Source organism: Jaculus jaculus, chromosome 5 (genome assembly GCF_020740685.1).
Source record: "Jaculus jaculus isolate mJacJac1 chromosome 5, mJacJac1.mat.Y.cur, whole genome shotgun sequence".
In the NCBI taxonomy this organism is placed as follows: Eukaryota; Metazoa; Chordata; class Mammalia; order Rodentia; family Dipodidae; genus Jaculus; species Jaculus jaculus.
The window spans coordinates 168419899-168446317 of record NC_059106.1 but is presented as its reverse complement, the minus strand read 5'-3'; the positions used below and the strand labels follow the sequence as shown (position 1 = coordinate 168446317).

Below are 26419 nucleotides of genomic sequence, written 5' to 3'. Positions count from 1 at the left end.
GTAGTCGGTACTCTCTACAATTGTTGAACGCATAACCAAACTCGACTGGTAACAACAGTGCATAGAGTTGTGGGAAGGCCCTCAACCTCTTAGGAATTGTTATTGCTGAGACCGCATAGCTAGGTCAGTGCACATCAACCTCCTCCGCTAGGAATCCGTTGTGGTGGATGTTGGGTCATTTAACCACATAAAGATGACTGCTGCGTAAGCACGCAGCGTAATCCCTCTGCCGAGTCACTGCCAGCCAGCCACCTCCCCCCTGCTGACCTCCGCGTTAGCCCTGGGATGGCTTTGTCCAGACTCTGATGATGGTCACTCTCCCAACAAGTCTTGGGACATTGGCCATTCTACCTCTTATAGCCCTGTCATAGCTGATGTCATTTTAAAGATTTGGATGTGGCCTTGATAATTGGTTGTTAAAATATATCTCTATATATCTATCTATCATCTATCTATATCTATCATCTATCTATCTTTCATCCCTCTTTCTCTGTCTATACACACACACACACACACACACACACACACACATATATGTATATATATATTTCTCCCTTAAAAGGTGACCATATGGCGCAAAGGCGTTGGGTAACTATGTGAAATGCACTGGTCACATTCCAAGAGATGCCAAAATATTTTCCTAATCAGCCAAATAAGGGGATGGCCTTAATAGAATGCTTTGTTCTGTACTTGTCCATTGAGTCTTTAGCAGCCCAAATTCCCCTTTGTCATTTGTGACTCAGGTCAGGCATGATTTCCTATATGGATCCCATAGGCCACTCCTCAGGCTGTCAACGCCCCCCCCACACAGACTGCAGGGACCATTCTAGGAAAGGCTGGTCTTCATGCCCGGCTTCCACTTGTCGCAGAAGCCAAGCACAAGGGGCCGAGCCGGTGAGGAGCCGGGTGAGGCCCGGGCCTGGTCTTCTCCTGGCCCTGCCAGGCCTCAGCGCCGCAGACGTCTCGGGTATTCCGAAGTAGCTCCTATCACTAAGGAGACTCCTCACTGGCTGAGAGCCGGAGATAATTAAAGTCTCTATTCAAGTCCGCAGACTAATCTCTCCTCATACAGAGTCAGAGGGAACGCCCAGAGACAGCAGCAGTCTGGTGGTTTTGTAGTCATGTGTCAAAGACACGTGTGAGAAATAATGTGCACCAATTAACATGCATGGGGAGAGTTTTTTTTTTTCCAGTTTTTTTGAGGTAGAGTCTCCCTCTAGCCCAGGCTGACCTAGAATTCACCATGTAGTCTCAGGGTGGCCTCGAACTCATGGCAATCCTCCTACCGCTGCCTCCTGAGTGCTGGGAATAAAGGTGTGCGCCACCACACCTCCCAGGCTGAAAGTGTTTATAGAATCAGAGGTGGGCAAGACTTTGCTTTTCTGTAAAAAAAAACAAAATCAGATCATGAAGCCGGTCATGGTGGCTCATGCCTTTAACCCTAGCACTCGAGAGGCAGAGGTAGGAGGATTGCCATGTGTTCGAAGCCATCCTGAGCCTACATAGTGAATTCCAAGTCAGCCTGGGCTAGAGGGAGACCCTGCCTCAAAAAAGCAAAACAAAACAAAAAATTAGATCATGACAATTTTAGACTTTGCATCCACTTAGTCTCTGCTGCTATCAACAGAGACCCCTGTTGACATAGCAAAACAAAACAAAACAAGAAACAGCTGCAGGCATGATGTTAGCAAACGAGTGTGCTTGTTTCCTAATAAAACTTTATTTACAAAAGCAGGTAGTGGTCCAGATTTGGCCTGTGGGCAATAGTTTCATAAGATCTCTGTGAGGCAACCCATGAATGGCATGGATTTACGTTCAGTGCCTTGAATGTAATTTATTGTAATTCTATAATAAAATTTGGTTAAATTCTACAGCAAAGCTCTTGGTACATTTTAGCAAACTGCTAAACTGCTCATTGGAGACTTGGAAGCAAGTGCCTTTATCCGCTGAGCCCCTCTCTCCAGCCCCATCACTGGAGACACAGCAGTAAACGTGATGTTCTGAGAATTCTTGGGTTCCAAGTCCTTTATGTGAATATCTGTGGGACACAGCATGAGTCCTGGTGATGTCACCCAACATGGGACGACACCCTAAGCCCATCTGAAGAATACAGAGCCGGGTTTGCAATCAATGTAAACACACTTTGGTGCCTTTGACTCTTTCGCTTTTACACGTGGCAGAAAGGACCAACTCCTTCCTCATTTTACAGCTAACATAATGTCACTGAAAAGGACCAAGCATGATGCGAAAACAGGGATCCAGACAGATGGAGTGATGTGAACCAAGTTATAAGGAGGGGTGAGAGCGATGTCTTTGACCCCTGACTTTTGCCGGAATCCTCTGTGTTCAGATCCGTGGCAGGTCCCATGGGAGACAGGAAAGAAGTGAAATACTGGGGCTCACCCTCAGGGGAAGGCAGGAAAGAAACGCCAGTGGATCCCTGTGTCGGCTTCTGGTATGAAATCTGTGTAGTGATAGTGTCAATAGGAGGATAGGATGGGTGGGTAAAAGTAAATTGAAGCCAGGTGTGGTGGCGCACACCTTTAATCCCAGCACTGGGGAGGCAGAGGTAGGAGGATCACCATGAGTTCGAGGCCATCCTGAGACTACAGAATTCCAGGTCAGCCTGGGCTAGAGCGAGACCCCACCTCAAAAAGCTTAAAAAAAAAATAAATTGAGGGGTAAAGAGGTTTGAGAGGATACTGTCATGTCATGCCCTGAAACATGCTAAGAGCCTTTGCGCCAGTCTGTGCTGACGTGTGCATGAGACCGAGAGCAGATGGTGAGTGGGTTTTGAGGCGGGGTTCCCCAAATGGCACCATTCTTCCCTACCAAGTTCAGAACCAACTACGAGAGCCAGCAATGAAGCAGGCAGAGGCAAGTTTCCACCACTACTTACTACCAGTAAAGCTGGCGTAGTGGAAAGGGACTAAGAACTTGGGTCACGTGGACGGACGACCTAGCAGTATGTCTCTGATGCACAGGGGCAGCTGCGCCCGAAAAGCACGGGTCTCTCTCAGCGCTGCCTGCCCTGGGAAGACGGAAGGCATGAACTGGGCACCTGCTTTGAGAGAGACTGTTTGCCAACTGACTGATCAAGAGAGTTGCTTCTTTCCTGCGAGGGTTAGGGGATGGAGAGTTAGAAAAGGGAGAGTATGCATGTTTTTAGTTAATAAACAAGCTATCTACCTAATGCCTTTTGCTGGAGCCTGGCAACTTACTTTTGGAACCGGGGACATTTTCATTTTGCTATTACTTCCTGAAGTAGAGATCAATGGTGTCCCCCAAGTCCAGACTCAAGTTGTTTCCAAAGTTCCTCTGCTCAACCCAGGAGCCTCTAATGACATTCAGCCCAAATAGGAGCTGTAAAGTTTAAAAACCTCTGAATTGGGGCCAGTAGTGCAATTTGCCTTCCATTTGGTTTTTGAAGGGGGAGAAGGGAAGGAGCCAGTGTTTATTGAGCTCTGCGTGTTCCCGGCGTCGTGTTATGTGCTGGCCACAGGCTGTCTCATACTCCCCTGGGCCGCCGCGCAGCCGCGGTGGGAGAGAGCGGCGAGGGTGGAAGGCAGGACCTTGAGCTTCTCTGGTCCTCAAAGGATGGTCCATTCCCGGATTCGCGGGTGGGAATGTGATGTTCTGTCTGGAAAAAGGGGGCCCATTTCGTGGCCCATGACTTAGAATTACCCTGTGCTCTTGATTCTCAGTCTTGGACAACCTCTTCACATTTGAACTCTAAACATCTGCATTTATGACATTATCCAATCCCGCTGCTCAAACCTTCCGTCAGGCTCTGGACCATTTTCAAAATTGTTCCATTATATTTGCCCTATGCTACCTGGACTGATCCTTAGCCACAGTGAACAAAATCGATACTTGATTTTTGCCATTTTTCCTGGCCATGAACAATCCCAAGATCTTTGTCTACATATAATCTGTTGCTCTCCATGCTTTTATCTATCTATCTTTGTCTTTTTAAGTATTTTTATTGGGCTTGAGAGATGGCTTAGCAGTTAAGGCACATGCCTGTGAAGCCTAAGGACACGAGTTCGATTCTCCAGGTCCCACATAAGCCAGATGCACAAGGTGGCACATGCATCTGGAGTTCATTTGCAGTGGCTAGAGGCCCTGGCACACCCATTCTGTCTCTCTCTCACTATGTCTCTAATAGATGGATAAATCAAATAAAATCTTTTTTAAAGAGAGGCTTTTAAATATTTTTATTTATTTGCATGTCTCTGTACGTATGTGTAACAGACAGCTCCACACTGTGGGGATAAACATCCCAACCAGGCACAACTTATGGGAGGAAGGGCTTTCTTTCAGGCTGACAGATCCAGAGGAAGCTGCTTCTGCCCATCCAAGCAGAAACAACCGGACAGCCAGCAAACGCCAGGAAAGCAGCACATGCAAACGGACAGTGAGCAGCAGAGGCGCCAGGCAGAGTGCAAGCCTCTCTGTGTACTTTCGAGCTGGAAAGGCAGATCCACTCCCAAACACATCTTAGGGTCCCAGTGACACCTCCTTCAGCCAGATGACTGCAGACCTGAGCCACACGCTTTAACAAAGCACCTGAGCACATGGGGGGTCGTGCATTCAAAGTGCCACACAGTGTACATGTGTATATATGGATGCGTGTGTGCCACACCCACTTGCGGAGGTAAGAGGACAACTATGAGGTGTCAGTGTCCTGCTTCCTTCTGTGAGACGGGGTCTCCTGCTGCTGTGAAGGACTTTAGTCTGAAATGCATGTGAGCTTCAGACTTTCCTGGCTGTGGTGCCTGTTGGGAGAATAGAAATGTGAACCTCTTCGTGTCCAGCCTTACGTGGGCTCTGGGAGGATTGAACTTCTTGGGTCTTTAGGCTGTATAGGAAAGCACTTTTCACTGCTAAGTCAGCTCCCCAGACTATCTCTGTTTTCCTTTTTAAGTTTATTGATTTCTTTGTGAGGAGAGAGAGACAGAGAGAGAGAGAAGTTAGGTGCACCAGGGTCTTGCCTGCAGACAAATTCCAGATGCATGGGCCACTTTGTGCATCTGGATTTACATGGGTACTGGGGAATCAAAGATTGGCCGCAGGCTTTGCAAGCAAGCACTTTTAACCACTGAGCCATGTCCCTAGCCCCACCTCTGTCTTCTTTTGACATTAGTCTATGATTGTGGTTTTGTGCTCCAAAACTTGCCAGTCCCATGCCTCCATTTCCCAGGAAAGGTCAAAGTTACATAGCTAATAACCAAGTCTAAATGCTAGAAAATTTGCTTTTTTGTTGGATATATGTATATGTATACATGTACACACACATGCACAAATATAGTTGGCTTTTCAAGGTATGACATTGCTGTAGCCCAGGCTGGCTGGAATTCACTATGTAGTCTCAGGGTGGCCTTGAACTCATGATCCTCCTATCTCTGCTTCCCAGGTACTGGGATTAAATGTGTGTACCACTATGCCTGGCTTTAAAAATTATATTTTAAATTATATTTATATAAGTTAGTATTTATGTATTGTAAATACAAGTGTTTTTTTAACCAGATAGGCACTTAGCAAATGTTTCCTCCCAATTTGTGGCTTTTTTTTTTTTAATTGTAACTATCTTCTGAAGATCAGGAGAATTTAGTCTAGGTTTTCCATTTATTCATATGCCTCTGGTATCAAGTCTACACAGTGTTTCTGTCACCTAAGGTCACTAGGATATTCACTTGTATTTCCTTCTAGAAGATTGATGGTTTCAGGTTTTGCATTCAGGTCAATGATGCATTTTAAGTTAATGTTCTTTATAATATTAGAATTATAAATCAAAATTCTCTTGGTGTACATGGATGGCTAATTGTTCTAGCACTACTTATTAAGATGCCATTCTTCACTGGTTAAAGGCACTTGCTTGCAAAGCCTGACTGCCTGGGTTTGATTCCTCAGTACTCACATAAAGTCAGATGCACAAAATAGTGCATCCATCTGGAGTTGGTTTGTAGTGGCAAGAAGCTCTTGTGTGCCCATTCTCTCTCTCTCTCTACTAGCAAATAAATAAATAAGATATGAAAAAAAATTTAAATCCTAATTTTGGGAAGGGGAGATGGCTCAACGGATAAAGTGCTTGCCAATGCAAGCATGAGGACCTGAGTTTGACTCCCCAGAACCCACATGAAGCGGGACGCTGTGGTGGGCGTCTTCAATAGAGCATGCCCACAGCAGGAAGGAAGCAGAGAGGTGACGATCCCCCAGGAGTTGCCAGGCCAGCTAGCCTGGTGCACACAGCAGTGAACAAGGACAGAGCCTGCCTCAAGCGCAGTGGGAGGCAAGGACCAGCTCCCGAAGTTGTCCTTTAACCTCCACACGCACACTGTGGCATGCATGCACCCACATGCACGCACACCCCAAAAATAAAAAGGGGAAAACAGAACCATTACTCAGTAGCTTGGTGTCTAGAAGGCAGGTGCACTCCAATGATGATTACTCTTTCCGTCACTCAGGGGAATCATTAGGGCTTCCTCAAACCTTGGGAATTCATTGGATGTTCAAATTAGACCTCTCTCCTGATGTAGAGGTGGGAAGAGGAAGAAAGACGGTGAATGGGCAATTCCAGGGGCTCCCAATGTTACTAGGATATAATGTTTAAAAATGTAAACAGCTGCTGGAGAGATGGCGTAGCAGTTAAGGCGCTTGCCTGTGAAGCCTAAGGACCCATGTTTGACTCTCCAGATCCCATGTAAGCCAGGTGCACAAAGGTGAGGCAAGTGCAAGGTCGTGTATGCCCACAAGGTGGCGCAAGCATCTGGAGTTCACTTGTAGTGGTTGAGGCTCTGGCTTGTCAATTCTCTGTCCCTGTCTGCCTGTCTCTCTCTAAAATAAAAAAAGTGCAAACATAAATAGAAGGGACGGGAAGGAGTAATCTATTACTGGACACAGAGCTCACTGATTCAGCCAGACTAGCTAGCCAGCAGGCCCTGTGGCTCTTCCTCCCCGCCTCCCCAGTGCTTGGGCTTCAGGGGTGTGTCCCCACACCTGGCCTTCACATGGGACTTGGGACTCTGAACTCAGGATCTCATGCTTACAGAACCAGCTGAGTCATCTCCCCAAACCCCAGAATTTAAGATTTTACAAAATGATGAATAAAGTACTTCTTTTTTTTTTTTTAGTACTTCTAGGATTCAAATTTCTTCTCTGTAGGTCTGGAGATTACAGTATGATAGGCGGCACTATGTAAGTGGAAATTTACTGACTCATCAAGGGAAAAAAGTTTTGTTGGTTTTTTTCGGAGGGGAGGGAGAGGGGCAAGAAGTTTTATTGAGTAAGGAATGAATTATAGCATGTATTTGTTTGATACTGTTAGATAAAAAGTATACTTATAAAAAGTTATATATATATATAAACACGATGTGCTGCATTTTAGATCTTTATAAACTACTCAATTCCTTTTTTGTTTTTTTTTCGAGGTAGGGTCTCACTCTAGCCCAGGCTGACCTGGAATTCACTCTGTATTCTCAGGGTGGCCTCAAATTCATGGCGATCCTCGTACCTCTGCCTCCCAAGTGCTGGGATTAAAGGTGTGCATCACCATGTCCAGCTTCAATTCATATTAAAAAATTTTTTTTCTTATTTTAATTTATTTATTTGAGAGTGACAGACAGGAAGAGAAAGAGGCAGGTGGAGAGAGAGAGAATGGGCGTGCCAGGGCCTCCAGCCGCTGCCAACAAACTCCAGACGCATGTGCCCCCTTGTGCATCTGGCTAACGTGGGACCTGGGGAACCGAGCCTCGAACCGGGGTCCTTAGGCTTCACAGGCAAGCACTTAAGCACTAAGTCATCTTTCCAGCCTCAGTTCATATTTTTGATAATCTAAATAAATTTGCTGGGTCAAGACCACCAGGTAACTCAAACCTGGTAATATCTACATGGTGTTGGCACTGGGATATACTTGCTCTCACTTGAGGGCAGAAGAGCAAGAGGAGGAGAAATTTCCATTCACCACTCTTTGATGCAAACTTCCTCAAGGACATAGCCTTGATCTTGTTCCCACTAGAGAAAGTGGGTGGGCGTGCACCGGTGTACTTGTAGCCTGGGGAGCTGCAAACAGGGCGAAGCCTCGCTCAGCATTGTACAGGTGCCACGGGATTCTCTCCTGAGGACTTCGCTGGGCGGGAGTATGGCGTGCACTTTACAAATCTCACTGCAGTTTTACTGTGTTCTTAGGTGCTGCGCTTAATTCTGAAAAAGGGGTTAAGCCGTGCTGGGATCTCTTGCTTTCCCTGTAGGGGCATTTCATGATTGTTGTTCCTCTAGGCTGGGGGTGAATATATAGAGGTCCTGACTCTAATTCACCTAAGAGTTAGATTCTAGACATGTTGGAGGCCACTTTCTGGGGAGTACTTGCACTAGAAAGGGGGTGAGGGGCTGCCTTTCTCTACAACAGCCCTTGAGGTATGGTAATGGCCTGCCTTTCTTCCCAAAATTGATGTCAAGTTTTTTTTTTGATTTTTATTTGTTTATTAAAATTTTTTTAATGTATTTGCAAGGGGGGAGAGAGAACTACCCACTCCAAATGAACTCCAAATTCATATAACACTTTGTTTATCTGACTTCACATGGGGTACTGGGGAATTGAACCCAAGTATAGGCAACTGGCCTAACCACTGAACAATCTCTCCAGCCCCTGAATCTGATATTCTTTTTTTTTTTTGAGGTAGGGTCTCACTCTGGCCCAGGCTGTCCTGGAATTAACTATATAGCCTCAGGGTGGCCTCAAACTCATAGCAACCCTCCTACCTCTGCCTCCTGAGTGCTGGGATTAAAGGCATGCACCACCATGCCCAGCCTGAATCTGATATTCTTTATTTTTTATTTTTTATTATTTTTTAAAATTAGTTTTGTACTCAGTGAATACAGTCAATGTGGTACCATTGTTAGCCTCCTCCCTGTCCTGCCCTCTCCCCCTGCCCCCCCTCTTGTTGGGATATATGGGTCATGCATTGTGGGGTTAGCCCTCAGTTCTGGGTAGGAGGAAAGGTCTCCATGTATCATGATCCAACGTGTGGCTCTGACATTCTTTCCACCCGCTCTTCCACAAATTTTCCTAAGCCATGTTGGGTTCATTTTAGGTCTGCTTCAGTGATGAGGTCTTGGAGCTTCTGTGTCTCTGGATATCTGATTTGGTAGGAGTTGATTGTTCTCTGTGCTGATCTCCTTCACCCTTGTGCTGGTACCAGGTTCACCAAGAAAGCAGCACATTTGCTTGTTGTGCCAATTATTCTTAGTTTCAGCCAGGGCCCCTTTGAAGTATCATGGGATGGTTCTCTCCTTAGGATTTGCATCTATCTGAAAAAGAGAAGCAGATTCTCTGATGGAGAGCAAAGTTAGCATCAGATAAATGGGATAACCATTATTTTTTTTTTTAGAGAGAATTTAATAGGTGTAGGCCCTCTTGTAGCCCACGATTGGTGGTAGCTTGATAGTGGAGAGCAGGCTCATGTTTGGATATAGTTCTGACTTGTTTCCCAGCTCCAGCTATGGGTTCCGTTTCATTGAGTGGATCAGTTAGTCAAATCAAGAGAGTTGATTTCACACCATGGCTGTGTGCCACTATTGCAGTTGTGTGAGCATCATGACAGGTTAATTGCTGCTAAGTAGGTTAGACCATGAGTTGCTTGGACAGATATTGGTCATTTCCTTGCAGTCGCCCATGTAGCACCTTCTGGCACTAGACGTGCTGACTGTCTGGGGGCTGACTCTCTTCCAGCTTCCAGCCATGCCACCCCATGTTATTTGTCAACTGCATATGGCATGTTCAGCAGTAGGGTCTTACCACTGACCTTTGGTGGGTCATCAAGTACTCGGACAGAAATCTGTCTTTCTTGTAGGTCTCTCTGATCAAAAGCTCATTGTGGATGACAGCCACCTGCTGGGAGTTAGAGGTCAGTGCCCACAAAGAGAAGGAAGAAAAAGATAAGTAATATAGAAGAGTTAGAGAGAAGAGGGAGGGAGGGAGGGAGGGAAAGAGAGAGAGAGAGAGAGAGAGAGAGAGGAGAGAGAGAGAGAGGGACGGGGGGAGGGAGGGAGAGAGAAGCTGTAGAAGATTAAGGTCAGTCTTCATCATACCCTCTCCAGGGTCTTGTGACTCAGGTGTTCCCTCTAAGGGCCTGGTAAAGGTTCAACCATTTGGTCTGCCTTTTAGGATGTAGAATTTTATGGTACCATTGTCTTTTGGGTCCAGATTTGTGTCCCCTACCCCCTCCCTTGCCTTTGCCTCCTTCCCCACCCACCCTATTGTCTGGTCCTCGAGATGCTTGCTGGCTATGTTGGCATCTTGGGTAGAGTCAGGTTAGGTGCTGTAGATGAGTGAGACTATGCAGCAATTATCTTTCTGTGATTGGGTGAGTTCACTGAGAATGGTCTGTTCCAGGTTTGACCATTCTTCTTCAAATTTCATTCTGGTGTTTTTTCTTACTGCTGTGTAGAATTCCATCATGTAGATATACCACATCTTAGTTATTCATTTGTCTAGTGATGGACATCTGGGTTGATTCCAGCTCTTAGCTATTACCAATTGAGCAGCTATAAACATGGTTGAGCAAATCTCTCTGAACTGTGGTTTAAAGGTTTTAGTGTAGATGCCCAGTAAGGGAATAACTGGGTCTGTTGGTAACTCTATAGTCAGCTTTCTTAAAAATTATTTTTATTTAATTTTTTTCTTTTCACAATTTTTATTTTTCCATGATTATAAAAAATATCCCATGGTAATACCCTCCCTCCAGCTTTTTTTTTTTTTTTTTTGGAGGCTCCATATTACTTTCCAAAGTGGTTGTACCATCTTACATTCCCACCAACAGTGGATGAGGGTTCCTATTTCTTCACATCCTCGCCAGCATTTGTTTTCATTTCCAGACGCCATCTTGACCGGAAGTCTCTAACTTTGTTTTTATGTCATCCTGTAGCCCACTTTTGTGGATAGACTGAAGAACAAATTCATGAGTTCACATCTAACAGGTTCTGTCGGGCTATAGGTTTACAGAGAAGCCACTCAGAAGACAAAGGCATGAAGAAAAACAAAACAGGAGATAAAGAGCTTGAAAGGAGGAGCCATAGTAAGAAGAGAACATGGGGAAGTGAAAAGAGGTGAAGTACTGTAGAAAAGTTGGGGAGAGAGAGACCCTGACTTCGCCCCCAGCTCCAGGCATAGGGATCGACTTCATGATCTCCTGGCCTCACTGAAGAGAGCCGGCCCTTCGCCACCTTAGTCCAGCTTATCACAGTTTTCTAGGGAGGTTGAACAAACGGCCACAAGCCACATAGCTTAAACTGACATGCATCGCCCCCCAGTTCCAGGGGCAGGAAGTGCAAAATCAAGATACCTTGGCAGGGCTGTGCTCAGCCCGAAGGCTCAGGAAGAGTCTCACCTCTGGCGACGGGCAGCCGAGCTTGCGCCCCTTGGCTCGTTGCCGCACCACCGCAGCCTCCGTGTCTGTCTTCATATGACTTCCTTTCAGCATGTCTGTCCTTCCTTTCCTGAGGATGCCACTCATACTGTGTTTGAGGCCCACTCTGATCCACTATGCTTTCATCTTCTTTTTTAATGTTTATTATTAGTCAGGTGCCCTCATGTTAACTAGTGGTATCTTCAAATACGCTCATCCCAAATATAGTCATAGTCTAAGGTTCTAGGAAGAACTTGAATTTAGGGGAGATGGTCTACAATCTATCTGACCGCTGAACTTGTCTGAATGGGTTGGACCCCCTTCACATACCACACGCACACACACGCGCGCACGCACACACACACACACACCTTCCCAGCAACACTCATACCATATATCCACATCTGTGTCTTTTGACTTTCACCAGCGTCTCTTGCCGAGTATCTGGGCCTCTCGTCTGCATGGTTTCCAGGTTCCAGACAGTGCCACCCTAGCCTGACCGACTGCCAGTCAAGTCCTAGTTCCAGTAAAACACTTTTTTCTGAGGTCTTGAGCCCAGGGCCGTGGGTTTGCTATGCAAGCGCTTGACCCCCAAACGGGCTCTCCGGCCCATGGCACTGGCTCTCCTGTTCTCCTCTGCTTGGGGCCGGTTCGCAGTCTGTGGGTATAAGCCGCTCCGGGCTTTGCCGAAGTGAGCGTGAAGGCAGATAAGGAGGCCGCGGTGGTGCGGCAACGAGCCAAGGGGCGCAAGCTCGGCTGCCCGTCGCCAGAAGTGAGACTCTTCCTGAGCCTTCGGGCTGAGCACAGCCCTGCCAAGACATCCTGATTTTGCACTTCCTGCCCCTGGAACTGTGGGGCGATGCATTTCTATTTAAGCTACCTGGTTTGTGGCCATTTGTTTAGCCTCCCTAGAAAACTGTGGTCAGCTGGACTAAGGCGGCAAAGGGCCAGGCTTGTTCCAGTGCAGGCCAGGCCAGAGATAATGAAGTCGATCTCTGTGTCTAGAGCTGGGGCAATGGCTGGGCAGTGTCCATGCTAAGCTGGTCCATGCAAGGAAGCATGTCCCACTTTACAAGCAACAACAGTTTTCAAGTTTATTGTAGGGCAGCTCCAAAAAGCAAGAGTCCTTGGGGAGCAGTCCCCTGATCCCCCAGACAAGATTGTTTGAATTCTCACTTGTAATCCATCTGGACCAGATTAAGTATGGGTTCTCACTTGTAATTCATCTAGATCAGATTACTTATTTTATTTGCACACACACACACACACACACACACACACACACACACAGAGAATGGGCACTCCAGGGCCTCTAGCTGCTGCAAATGAACTCCAGATACATGTGCCACTCTGTGCATCTGTCTTTACATGGGTACTGGGGAATCAAAACCAGGTTGTTAGGCTTTGTAGGCAAACTTCCTAACCTGCTGAGCCATCTCTCCAGCCCCCACAATTACTATCTTAAACAAAAGTAAAAATGTATCTGGGCGTGGTGGCACACACCTTTACTTTAATCCCAGCACTTGGGAGGCAGAGGTAGGAGGATCGCCATGAGTTCGAGGCCACCCTGAGACTACAGAGTGAATTCCAGGTCAGCCTGAGCTAGAGTGAAACCCTACCTCAAAAAAAAAAATGTATTAAGTTAGGACTTGTGTACGTTTTTTATGTCTGTTCATTTCCACATGCCTTGAGTGAGGGTGCATGTAAAGTCAAGATGCCTCAGTTGTTTTGTCATCAACAAAGGATAGCCTTTCTGAAAAGAGAAAGAGAAAGAGAAAGAGAAAAAGAGGGTGAGGGAGAGAAAGAGAGAGAGAGAGAGAGAGAGACAGAGACAGAGACAGAGACAGAGACAGAGAGAGAGAGAGAGAAATAGTACGAGTAAGAATGACACATTATATCTTATATTCTGCTTGCTCATTCTATTTTCCCATTTCTTTTTTTCTTCTTCCTGTGGGTTACCTGAACATTTTGTAGAATTCCATTCTGATTTATCTCTAGCATTATGGAGCCTATCACATAGGCTTCCTCATGGCTGCTATAGGAACTGCATTATGGACACATGACTGCTTCATTTTCAGATGTTGGCATCCCACCAGTTTGTGCGTAGGTCTGTTACATCTCTCGGTTTGTCACCCCCATTTATGATGTAATTGTAGTAAACATTTACCTTCCACACACTTGCAATTACATGTAGCTTACAGGCACCCACTGAGTTTTTCCTTTCACTTTGAGGTCTTCTGGGTCCTTGGTGTGATAAAAAAAAAATCTTCTGATTTGGTTTTTTAAAAAATTTACTTTTGGGGGCTGGAGAGATGGCTTAGCGGTTAAGCGCTTGCCTGTGAAGCCTAAGGACCCTGGCTCAAGGCTCGATTCCCCAGGACCCATGTTAGCCAGATGCACAAGGGGGCGCACGTGTCTGGAGTTTGTTTGCAGTGGCTGGAAGCCCTGGCGCGCCCACTCTCCTCTTTTTCTCTCTTTCTCTGTCTGTCGCTCTCAAATCAACCAATCAATCAATAAAAATCTTTAAAAAAAATAAAAAATTTACTTTTGGGCTGGAGAGATGGCATAGCGATTAAGGCCCATATCTGTGAAGCCTAAGAGCCCAGGTTCGACCCACGTAAGCCAGCTGCACATGGTGGCACGTGCATTTGGAGTTCTTTAGCAGTGGCTGGAGGCTCTGGCGTGTCCATTCTCACTCTCCCTCCCTCTATCTCTAGTAAATAAATAAAAATAAATCTTAAAAAGTGATTTTTTTTTGATTTGGCTTATTTACTTATTTATTTACTTTGTGTGCTGGGGATCGGGCCCAGGGTCTGTGCATGCTAAGCACGTGTTCTACCACTGGGCTGCTGGACCTCGTCTGTTTCCTCCAGGGTCCCCTCACACTGCTTGAGGCAGGAAAGGAGGGGTGCCTCTCCCTCGTGCCTGCCAGGTGGGTACAAACTCACCTCACGTTCATGAGGGTGGAACTGTCAAAGTGTCTTCCCAATACAGTTGCAAAGGGGATTAAGTTTCCAACATATTCAGACCATAGCAATGATACTGAATATTATGGGATATATCAGCTCCTTCCTCATTCCTGGGACGAAATAATCGACAGGAAGCAACTTGAGGAAAGAAGGGCTTATTTTGGCTCGTGTTTTAAGGCCGCAGTCCATCATGACGGGAGGCATGGAGGCAGGCGCGTGAGGCAGCCAGTCCACAGTGAGGAAGCAGAGTACTCGGCCAGCTCTCTCCTCTTTATGCAGTTCAAGACCCCAGACTTCAATTGACCCAATCAAGAAAGCCCTTCACAGATTTGCCCAGAGGGCTAACCTGACCTACATAATCACAGGCATGTGCAGAAACCAGTTTCCTAGGTCATTCTAGGTCCTTCCACATGGTCAGCCAATATAAACCATCCCATGAATTAGATGCAATCGCTTAGAGGTTGCATATTAATGCCATGGAGTGTAGTGGTCACATCCCATGACCCTCTATACTCCGAGACTCAGTTTCCATGGCATAGGGCCACATGTCTTTAATTCCTTCTGATACCTCTGGTGTGAACTTCAATTCTTGTGCACTCCCTCTGATACAGACTAATAACTACTCTGTAAATGCATAGTTTTCTGTCACTGCTAAGTAAATATGCATTTGTGGAGCATCTCATTGGAAAGGGTTAATGGAAATTGCAAATTCAAATTAAACCCAAGCTCAAAAAAAAATCTGAAATTATACATCTTGCACAGGCCAATTCATATTTATCTAACTCTTCTTCAAATATAAGCACTATTGCTGAGATTATCAAGCCAACTGAAGACTTTCCACTGTATGAAATTCTACACTTTGCTGTCAGTCAGAATAAATTTAAACTTTATACACACATACAAAGTTCCCATGTATTTTTAAAAAATATTTTTTAAAATTTATTTGAGAGAGAGATAAAGAGGGAGAGACATAGAGAATGGGTGCGCCAGATCCTCCAGCCACTGCAAACGAACTCCAGACGCGTGCGCCCCCTTGTGCCTCTGGGTAACGTGGGTCCTGGGGAATTGAGCCTGGAACCAGGGTCTTTAGGCTTCACAGACAGGCACTTAACCGCTAAGCCATCTCTCCAGCTCCTGCTCCCATGTATTCTAATCAGCTGCCCTAGACAGTAGTAACTCCTTTCTTGACCTCATGACCTTTTATCCACTGCTCCATTTTTCTGTTTTCTTTTCTAGCAAAAGTTCTCCAAAGTGGAGTCTACACTTGTCATCTCTAGGGCTTTTCCAGTCTACTCTCCTCCTCCCCCATGAAAACAAGCCCTGGAGAAGTCACCCCAGAGCCTTTCCAACCCAATGAGGTAGAAGAGACCCCTTGCTGAATGCTGAGTTATAGCAGGTGCTGACTCTTGCCAGACCCAACCTCTTCTTGCTCAATGGAGCAAAAAGTCCCAGACAAGGGACCCCTCCCCATGCCTAGAGCGGTCCGAAGGGGGAAATGGTCAAGACAAAATAGAGATTGCCCTTGGCAACGTTACCATGCAGCTGCCTGCCACGGAACCACGTAGCTAGCTGCCATGTAAGCTTTTGCTTTCTCACTGCACCCTGCTGCCCTGATACCCGCCCACCTTGCTGCTGGAGTACAAAACGGAAGTGCAGGTGGGGTTCGAGCCTTTTCTTTGGGGGTGATCCCAGCTCTGGTCCCCAGGTGAATAAATTCCTTCCTTTCACTCTCACTGGTGTCGGAGTTATCTTTCCAGAGAAATTCGCCAGTTCTCAGCTTTCTTCTTACTGGACGGACTCCCCCCTTTGGGGGGTGCTTGTTTACTGGATGGATTAACCACTCTGGCTCCCCCCTTCTGGAGGTGCTCCCAGCAAACAAGCCACACTCTGGGTTCTTCCCTGATGTCCTCCTTTTCCTTGGCCGTTTTCTTAATCTTCTTGGCCTCTAACTGCTGGAGTGCCCCAGGGCTCAGGGCTGTTTTCTACTTACTTACCTGTAGAAGTGATAGCATCTACTCCATGGGATGGTTTATATCGACTGTGCCCTTGGAAGGACCTAGAATCACCTCCCATCTTGCCGTCAGCTCGCTGGGGATGACGGAAGCCTGCCGTGGCTTCTGGCTTTTTGTAGGAGAGGTCTGTGGAGGATCCAGTTTGCTTGAGTGGCTCGGTGTGACTTATCCCCCAGCACAACTATTTGCTTTTTATTCTAACTATTGTGTGTGTGCTTTTTAAAAGAAAATTATTTATTTGCAAGGGGGTAGAGAGAGAGAGACAGAGAGAGAGAGAGAGAGAGACAGAGAGAGAGAGAGAGAGGAGAGAACGGATACACCAGTGCTTCAGTCACTGCAAATGAATGCCAGATGCATGAGCCACCTGTGCATCTGCCTTTATGTGGATATTGGGGAACTGAACCCAGGTCATTAGGCTTTGCAGACAAGTGCCTTAACTGCTGAGCCATCTCTCCAGCCCATGTTTTTTTTTTTTAAACTATTTTTGCATTTTTCTTATTTTGAGTTTCCACTCAGTTCACTTTCAGTTTCACTTCTTTTGCATTTTTTACCTTGAAGCAAACATTTTTTTGAGGATACTTTTGGTTATTCTGTTGTGTAATTACATACTAGCCAGTATACATGGTCCATTGTTTATTTATTGTAGCCCTTGCATATTATAGTTTCACAGTTATTTTTTAGTGGTTATATTCAGGTGCCTGATTCCCTTGGCCTGTGGGTCATGTTCTCCTGGGGGATGTGTCTGTCACTGTGGGTTGGGCTAGGAATAAAGCCCAGGCCCTAATCAGTATAACTCCTGTGAGATAAGAACTATGAGGGGGCTGGGGAAATGGCTTAGCACTTACTTGCAAAGTCTGACAGCCTGGGTTTGATTCCCCAATACCCATGTAAAGCCAGATACACAAAGCAGTATGTGGTTCTGGAGTTTGTTTGCAATAGCAAGAAGCTCTGGTGCACCTGTTTTTTTCTCTCTCTCCTTGCAATAAATAAAATAAATCAATCGGAGGGAACGAGGCACTGGAAAGGTAGTAGGGTTTGTAGTAGTTTTGGTCCCCAGAACCAGGTCAAAATGCTGAGTCTGATGGTGTGGCTTGTTACTGCAGCACCCCCAATATCTTCTTCTGCCCCCACCTTGCCCATCCCCCTTTGTCAAACTCCTATCCAACAAGATCCTCTTCTATTTTGATGACTTTTTCACCATCATCCATGTTGAAATGTTAATGAGCTCATTTTTTTGTGGCAATCTTGTGGAGGTAGCGACAGCTGCTGTAAGGTCATCATGTAATGGCCACTTGTGTGTGGAAGACGGTGTCCCAAAGCACTCATTCCTTAGCTTTTCCATTGCAGCTGTTCTTTGGTCGATGTTCACCCTTCCTGTCATCTATCATTCAGGGCACCAAGCTATGAAAACAGTAAAAAACAGCCCTTTACTCCACACCTTTAAGCACCGGGATAAGTCCGGTGGAGTCATGCCAGGCTTGCAGGGGACTCTCAGCCAGGTAAAGTAAAGGCTTCTCTTTAGGAATGAGGCTTCGGGCGCTCTCCACCCCTCCTGCCCCTTCCAACAAGAGTCTCAGAATGGAAAGACCGCAGATATCCATAAACATAAATCACCGTGAAACAAACAGAAGTGAGTGGCACACACTCATGGACACTCACGAGGCACAGCTGTGCCTGAGAGCAGGAGGAGTCTCGCGGGTGTCCTCACTGATGAGCCGAGGACAGGAGACGCCAAGCGTCCTCAATCACGGTACCGGCCACGGGGACTCAAAAGTGAGCGAAGTAAGCTCTGCACCCACTTGTGGCAAACTAAAATGAAAAGAGTATTATAAAACCTCAAATTGTGGTCACCTGTGGGGTGAGGGTACTGAGAGCAGAGAAGGCATTTGGGAGGCCTCTAGGAAATGACAATGTGCTATTTCTTGTCATATATATATATATATATATATATATATATATATATATATATATATAAATTTTTACTTATCCACTTTGAGAGAGAATGTGTGTGTGTGTGTGAGAGAGAGAGAGAGAGAGAATGGGTGAGTCAGGTCATCCAGTCACTGCACATGAACTCCAGATGCATGCCCCACCACGTGCATCTGGTTTACATGGATCCTGGGGAATCGAACATGGGGTGTTAGGCTTCGCAGGCAAGTGCCTTAACTGTTAAGCCATCTCTCCAGCCCTCTTGACTTATATTTGAAAGTTATTTAGCATAGGCTTAGTACCTTCCCTTTATGACTTTGATGTTACAAACACAAAAGAGCAATTGTAAAGGGTGTAAAGGGAGGTAGTTTGTGGTCTGGTATTTATCAATATATCTTGGGTATACATATATATTACGTAAATATTTTAAAATTTTATTTGAGTGTGTGCACATGTGCATGCACGTGTGCGTGAGGTTCTAGGGTCTCTTGCTGTTGCAAATGAACATCAGACTCATGCCACTTCTTGTGTCTGGCTTTGTGTGGACACTGGGAAACTGAACCAGGACAATAGGCTTTGCAAGCAAGCTTCTTTAGCCTGAGCCATCTTATAGCCCAGGATATTTCTTATTTATTTATTTAAGAACTATAGACACAGAGAGAAGGGGGGGGGGGAGAATGGGTGTACCAGGGCCTCCAGCCACTGCAAACGAATTCCAGATGCATGCTCCCCCTTGTGCATCTGGCTAACGTGGGTCCTGGTGAATCAAGCCTCGAACCGGGTTCCTTAGGCTTCACAGGCAAACACTTAACCACTAAGCCATCTCTCCAGCCCAGCCCAGGGTATTATATTTTAAGCTTTTGTTTCTAGAATTTCTGTCATCCTGAGAAGTTGCTTTTTTTCCTTAAGAAATTCTTGAGTCCATTTTCTTGGGGATGCTATATTAATAATAACATTATGAAGACAATTGAGAAAAGTCACTGGATCAAATGGCCGCTACCAAAATGTCATTCTGCTGTTTGGGGGTCCAACCAGACTTTGATACTTTTCTAGTATAAACTAAAGTTCATTTCTAGATTTATGAAATGATTAATAATCCTTGATATATGAAATTTAACATCTGAATTACTGGATGGGGATGGCGTTTACCTTTCAAGGCTGTCGTGAGAATAAAATGAGGTTGAAAGTGGAGGTTTCCATGGATTTTAGTGACACAAGACAAATAATAGCTCTAGAATTGGACAGCAATCTTCCATTCAGTGCACAAATTTAAGGGAAAATACTTGGAAAAATATTTGGAAACATTTCTTGCCATTATTTGACCTACAATTTCCTTCCTCTCCCTCCTTCCCTCTTTCCCTTCTTACCTCCCTCCCTCCCTTCCTTCCTTCATTCCTCCCTCCCTTCCTTGCTTCGCTCCTTTGTTCCTTTCTCCCTTCTTTCCTTCCATTCTTCTTACCCTCCTTCCCGTCTTCCCTTTCCTTTCCTGTCGTTTTCTTTCCTCCTTTCAATAATAGCTCCTAATCTCCTTCCTCTTATGTCTCAGGACATTTATTTACTCCTTGCTCACCAGAGGGAGACCCTTTCCAGCCTGGATCCTTTTCAGAGCCCTTGTCTTCTGCATTGGAAACGGATTCCTGCAAGCCTACTATCTGATTTACTGTGCGGAGTACCCAGAGGAGTGGTACACAGACGTACGATTCAGCCTGGGTAAGTGCATCGGACCGCATGGCCGCCCACCTTCTTCCCGGCTGCCCCCTGCCCCGTGGTGTGAATCACTGTCGCAGTTCCAATCCTGCTGGGGGAAGTGGCCTTCTCACCACCCCTGCTCTGCTCACACCCGCTCTGCTCTTTATATGGTAGCCAGAGAGACTGTTTGCGCATGCACCTCGTCATTTCGCAGCTCGGAATGGTTCAAGATTTCCATTGCTCTCATGATAAAAAGATTTAGATTCCTCACGCTGCCTGTGAAATCCAAACATTATTGGTCATCTTGGTCTTTTCAATTTCCAGCTCAATTTTTCCATCCAGCTCCACCTCATTTTCTGTGCTAGACCCAGCGACCTTCCTTCTGGGCTTGAACCTGTCCAACGTACCCCGCCCAGAGCTTCTGTGCGGGGCTTTTCTGTGCTGGACTGTTCCTTCTCCTGAGCTGTGGCACTTGTCCCTTCCTCCCTTTACTCACATCTCCACCAGTCTGAACACATCTCCTCAAAGCGTCTTTTTTCCCTGACTGCCTTACCTAACAGAATTGGAGACATCCATCATTGGCGTTTTCCTCTAGTTTTGAAGGAGAGTTAAGAAAGTTCCACTGCTTTGTATCCTGTTTTGGCTCAACTAAAAAAATAACAGGTCAACAGGGATTACCCTAAATTGTTGTGAGGATCACATCTCAGCTCCACTCGTCAGCTTTCTGCTTTGGGCACAGGGTCCAGAGCCCGTGCCAGCTGTACTGTATTCTCCCCAGCCACTGTTACCTCAGGCTAGCCCAAGCCTCAGGTGCCGCTAGCACGGATGTCTGTCCTAACCATTGCACCAGGCTTCCTTCCTCCATCCCATCCTTCCATCTGTTCTCCATGCTGCAGTCTCAGTGAGCACTCAACCCACAAAGGACCAGAGGTTTCACTCCATGACTACTGGCAATACGCACCCTGCAGTACTGCCCAGCCCCCAGCCACAGGGACAAGGGAGGTCTCGATGTGCTCATGTGGAGAGCTCTCCAGGGGATGGGGTGAGGGAGAAACAAAGAAAGATGCGAGTGGCGTGTAGAATACGGTACCTTTAAAGTACAAAGGAGATAGAAGGGAAATGTACGTGGCTGGGAAGGAAGCACTAGGGTGACAAAAGCTCCCTGTGTGTCCCAGGGCGATGGGCTGGGGAGGGAAGGATGGACTTTTCTTTCAATGTAGTTTGACCTTTGAATTATGACATTTATCATCTCACTAAAGAGATAAACTAAAGAAAAGTTCCTTCTAATTGAGAACAGACACATAAGCATACACTCCTACTGATAATTTAACTACATGTGCTCCTGGATAGAGGGGAAAAAAGATTCTGAGGGTCACTTGAAGTCCATACACTGAACGAAAAAAGGAGCTGGGCATGGTGGCACATGCCTTGAATCCCAGCACTTGGGAGGCTAAGGTAGGAAGATCACTGTGAGTTTCAGGCCAGCCTGGAGGTACAGGGTGAGTTCCAGGTCAGCCTGGGCTAGAGTGAGACCCTGCCTTGAGCCCTTCCCCCCCAAAAAAGAAGAATAAGGGTCAGAGCTAGATTAAAATGGCCTTAAAGGATATAACAACAGAAACCAGTGGTGGCCCCTATATTGGACTTTGGTTTGCTCAAACCATCACTAAGAGAAATCTTAGGGAACAATAACACGGACTGAATGTCAGACAGGATGAAAATTAGTTGATCAGGTGAAAATGGAAGGCTGTGAACTAAGGTGCTTAATGGTGGCAATTTGGGTGGTAGCAGCAGGTGTTTTGGTTTTCTTATTTCTGCTAATTAATGTTCAAGATTCTATTTTATCTTATCTTATTTTTATTTATTTATTTGAGAGAGAGAGAGAGAGAGAGAGAGAGAGAGAGAGAGAGAGAGAGAGAGAAAGAGGTGCACCAGGGCCTACAGCCCTGCAGACAAACTCCAGACGTTTCTACTTTGACTTTCTGAATTGCAGTGATCATTGTGTAATTTTACTTATTTTTCAAATTCTTTTAGTTCATTTCTGCATCTCTTCACCAAAACACAAGTTCTGTGACAATAGGCCCTTTGGGTATTTTTGCCATGGTTAGGATAGCGCTGGCTACACAGTAAGCTCTCAGTGTCTGTTAGGTGAGTAAATGCATGGAGGAATGAGTGCATGAATGATTTTATTCCATTCTTTTTTTTTTCCTAAGATTTTATTTATTTATTTATCACAGTGTGTGTGTGTGTGTGTGTGTGTGTGTGAGAGAGAGAGAGAGAGAGAGAGAGAGAGAGAGAGAGAGGGAATGGGTACATCAGGACCTCTAGCCACCTCTAGCCACTGCAAACAAACTCCAGATGCGTGTGCCACCTTGTGCATCTGGCTTATGTGGGACCTGGAGAATCGGACCTCGGTCCTTAGGCATGCGCTTTAACCGCTAAGTATCTCTCCAGCCTGATTTTATTCCATTCTTGTGAGAGATAAAGACTGTTTGAAGCTACGTCTTACAGATGAGGAAACCGGGGCTGAGAAAAGAGAAGTGACTTTGCTCAAGGACACACAGGTAGCTAGTCTCTATCTTTTTCTACTACTCAGCATGCCGTCCCTCCCCTCCCCTCCCCTCCCCTCCCCTCCCCTCCCCTTCCCTTCCCTTTCCTTCCCACACTGGCCTTGCACCCTCTCTTCCAAGGCAACCTTCTGACTAGACAATGTGGAAAACTGTATCATACCAAAATAATCTACACATAATTAAACCTTCCTTGTGGGCTGGAGGGATGGCTTAGCGGTTAAGGCATTTCCCTATAAAGTCTAAGGACCCAGGTTCAATTCCCCAGCATCCACATAAAGCCAGATAGATGCACATGGGGACGCATGTGTCTGGAGTTTGTTTGCACTGGCCAGATGCCCTGGTGCGCCCATTCTCTGTCTCTCAATCTGCCCCTCCCCTCTCAAAATCTATAAGTAAATAAAATTTATTAAAAAACTGTTTCTTGAATTTTGCCTCATGCACTTTGATCTACACAGATGTGCTCTGTGGAGAACGAGGTTGGGGCCTCTGGGTGGAACAGTGAGCATCTCTGGATTATCCCAGTGTCTGCTCACACCTTTGATCCTGAGACTTCTCACCTAAGACAAGGGCCCTTTCTACAGTGTAGATGGTATATGTAGATATAACTAAGAAAAATGAATAAATCTGTGAACAGTGGCAGTGGTATGTTGAGCTGTAGGAAGGATGTGTGTGTGTGTGTGTGTGTGTGTGTGTGTGAATGGCTAGTGGTGGAAATCCATTTGTTAGTTGTCACGCCTTCCAGTCTAGCTCATGCTACTTTCACAAATGTGGGTGTATGAGTCAGGGATTCATAGTGAGCCACTTAATGCAGCATTTATTTATTTACTTATTTCTGAGGTGGGATCTCACTGTAGCCCAGGCTGACCTGGAACTCCAGTGTTTCTTTTTTTTTTGTTCATTCTTATTTATTTAAGAGTGACAGAGAGAGAGAGAGAGAGAGAGAGAAAGAGAATGGGCGTGCCAGGGCCTCCAGCCATTGCAAACGAACTCCAGATGCGTGTGCCCCCTTGTGCCTCTGGCTAATGTGGTCCTGGGGAACCGAGCCTCGAACCAGGGTCCTTAGGCTTCACAGGCAAGCGCTTAACCTCTAAGCCATCTCTCCAGCCCTCCAGTGTTTCTTATAGCACATGAAATATCCAAAGGTAAGGTAGCTTCCACGTTCTTTGGTTGCTTACTGATTCTATTTGGGACTCTGGAACATTCTATGTTAATAGGCCACTGCTCTTAGAATGCTTATTTGCATTCTCATGCTGGCCGTTTTATGGTCACAAGACATTGGCTGCAGCTCGAGGCGTAACATCTAACCATCAAAGTAAGATGAGAGAGGAGGAAGCAGAGACCGTGGACCATGAACCTATTCACCAGCGAAAGCAAAAGATCTTTAAGGAAGAGCCTGGAAGCTTCCCCCTTACATTTTAAAACAGTATTTTATTTGAATTTATTTGACAGAGAAAGGAGAGAGAGAGAGAGAGAGATAGGAAGGGAGAGAATGGACGCCACAGGGCTTCTAGCCACTGCAAATGAACTCCAGACGCATGCTCCCCCTTGTGCATCTGGCTAACGTGGGTCCTGGGGAATCAAACCTGGGTCCTTTAACTTGGCAGGCAAACGCCTTAACGGCTAAGCTATCCCTCCAGTGCCCCCCTTGCATTTTATTGACAGAACGAGGCCATGTGATTGCCTTTCAGCCTCTTCAGTAGGGAAGAGGAGACCAAGGAGAAGAGGGTGGAACTGGACATTGTTAGACAACCGGCTCATGATTTGTGCCTAAGTCAAGGTGCTTGCTGTCCTTCATTGCTGTGTCTCGTTACTCATTTAAATACCCTGTGATGTGGTCGCCTCCATCGCACCTCCCTTCTCTTGGTGCCCGCCATGTGTCTGCGTATGCTAGCATCTTACCTAGGAAATACCACAACCCCTTCTTCACCCAAGCTTGGAGCCAGATTTTAGTATCATTGTTAGATTTGTCAGGCTTATCAACTGAATACCCCTCCCTCCCTTTATTAGAAGGAAAAAAAATACTTGAGCTTGTGTGAAAACACCAAGATTGGGACACACACTTTTTTTTTTTTTTTTTTTTTTTTACTTCTCTCCTCTCTTCTTTGCCAAGGTGTCTTCCTATTTATTTTGGGAATGGGCATCAACGTTCATAGTGACTATGTATTGCGCCAGCTCAGGAAGCCCGGAGAAATCATCTACAAGATTCCACAAGGTAATACTTCCCTTGCCTCTGAGATTTCTATTCTTTTTTAAAAGTATTTTTATTTATTTATTTATGAGAGAGAGAGACAGAGAGAGAGAGAGAGAGAGAGGGAGAGAGAGAGAGAGAGGGAGAGAGAGAGAGAATGGGTGCACCATGGCCTGTAGCCACTGCAAACAAACTCCAGATGCATGTGCTACCTTGTGAATCTGGCTTATGTGGGTCCTGGGGAATTAAAACTGGGACCTTAGGCTTCACAGGCATGCACCATAACTGCTAAGCCATCTCTCCAGCCTGAGATTCTCATTCTTGTGTGTATGTGTGTGTGTGTGTGTGTGTGTGTGTGGTGTATGCGTGTATATGTGTGTGATGTATGTGTATATGTATATGTGTGTGTGGTGTATGTTTGGTATGTGTGAGTATATATATATGCATGTGTATGGTGTGCATTTACACATGCATGTGTGGGGACCAGGAGAACCTTTAGTGTTATCCTTAGGAACTCAGCGTCTCTCTGGACTAGGGCTCAGCAATTAGACTAGGTTAACTAACCAGTGATTTCTAGGGACGTTCTTGTCTCTGCCTCCTCAGCACTGGGATTACAGGTGCACACAGCCACACTTGGCATTTTCCCAGATGCTGGGAATCGAACTCAGGTCCGTATGTGTGTGGACAAGTACTTTACCAACTGAGCTATCTTCCTAGCTCTCTAGTTTGATTAAAAATCAATTATAAACTTTACTGTGAGTATATCACAAGTTGATCATAATCCCATTATTTCCATTGGGTTGTACTCTTTTGTTTTTTTCTTTGTTTTTCAAGGTAGAACCTCAAACTAGCCCAGGCTGACCTGGCACTCACTCTGTTGTCCCAGGCTAGCCTCAAACTCACAGCAATCCTCCTACTTCTGCCCCCCATCCCCCTGAGTGCTGGGATTAAAGGCATGCACCACCATGCCTGGACAGTATACTCTCATATCCCCTGTCTCCACCCCCATTCCACTGAAGGCCCACCTCAGCGGGGTTGTTGGTATTCACTGTGGGGTCATGTTGCATGGGTCAGTCTGGGGATGGGGAGCAATGCCTCAGGATACTTCCTCCTACCGTGTGGCTCTTAAAACCTTTTCTGTCTCTCTCCTTCAATGTTTCCTGAGCCTTGGTGGGGTGTTACAAGTGTGCTTTAGTGTTGAGCTGTCTGCAACCTCTGGGTTTCCACTTTGATGACTTTTGAGGGTCCTCAGTGTCTACGTCATCTCCCTGGAGCTGTCTGTCAAACTAGCCGAGAGAGCAGTACTCCAGTTTAAATCGCCGCTTCCTGTGATGTCTCCTGGACCCTGGCAGATGTAATATGACTGCTAGGCAGTTGGCTGTCTTTTCTTGTTGTGTTGATGGTTCTTGGTTCTTCCTGGCTTTTGCTGCTATCTGTAAAAGAAGCAGATTCTCCAACCAAGAGTGAGAACAGCATGGATTAAAAGGGGTAAGCAGAGTTATTTAAGAGACTTTTTGATGGGCATAACCACTCTTCTTAGCCAAAGAACAGCAGGAACTTCTCTCTGGAGTCTACGACCTTCTATCTTTAGGGTTCTGCCTCAGTTCTCAGTACCACAGGTGAGTTCTTTCCCACTGAGTGGGCCTCGTATTCAATCAGA

At 45.9% G+C, this 26419-nt stretch overlaps 1 protein-coding gene across 1 annotated transcript in view; it reads left to right on the top strand.

Moving 5' to 3' along the window:
* The window catches only part of Srd5a2 (steroid 5 alpha-reductase 2), a 39653-nt gene that overhangs the window by 5191 nt on the left and 8043 nt on the right, over window positions 1–26419 (top strand). Inside the window, exons 2-3 of the mRNA XM_045151366.1 lie at window positions 19862–20025; window positions 24682–24783. Coding sequence (XP_045007301.1) covers window positions 19862–20025; window positions 24682–24783 — 266 coding nt within the window. The remainder of the gene's footprint in view (window positions 1–19861; window positions 20026–24681; window positions 24784–26419) is intronic.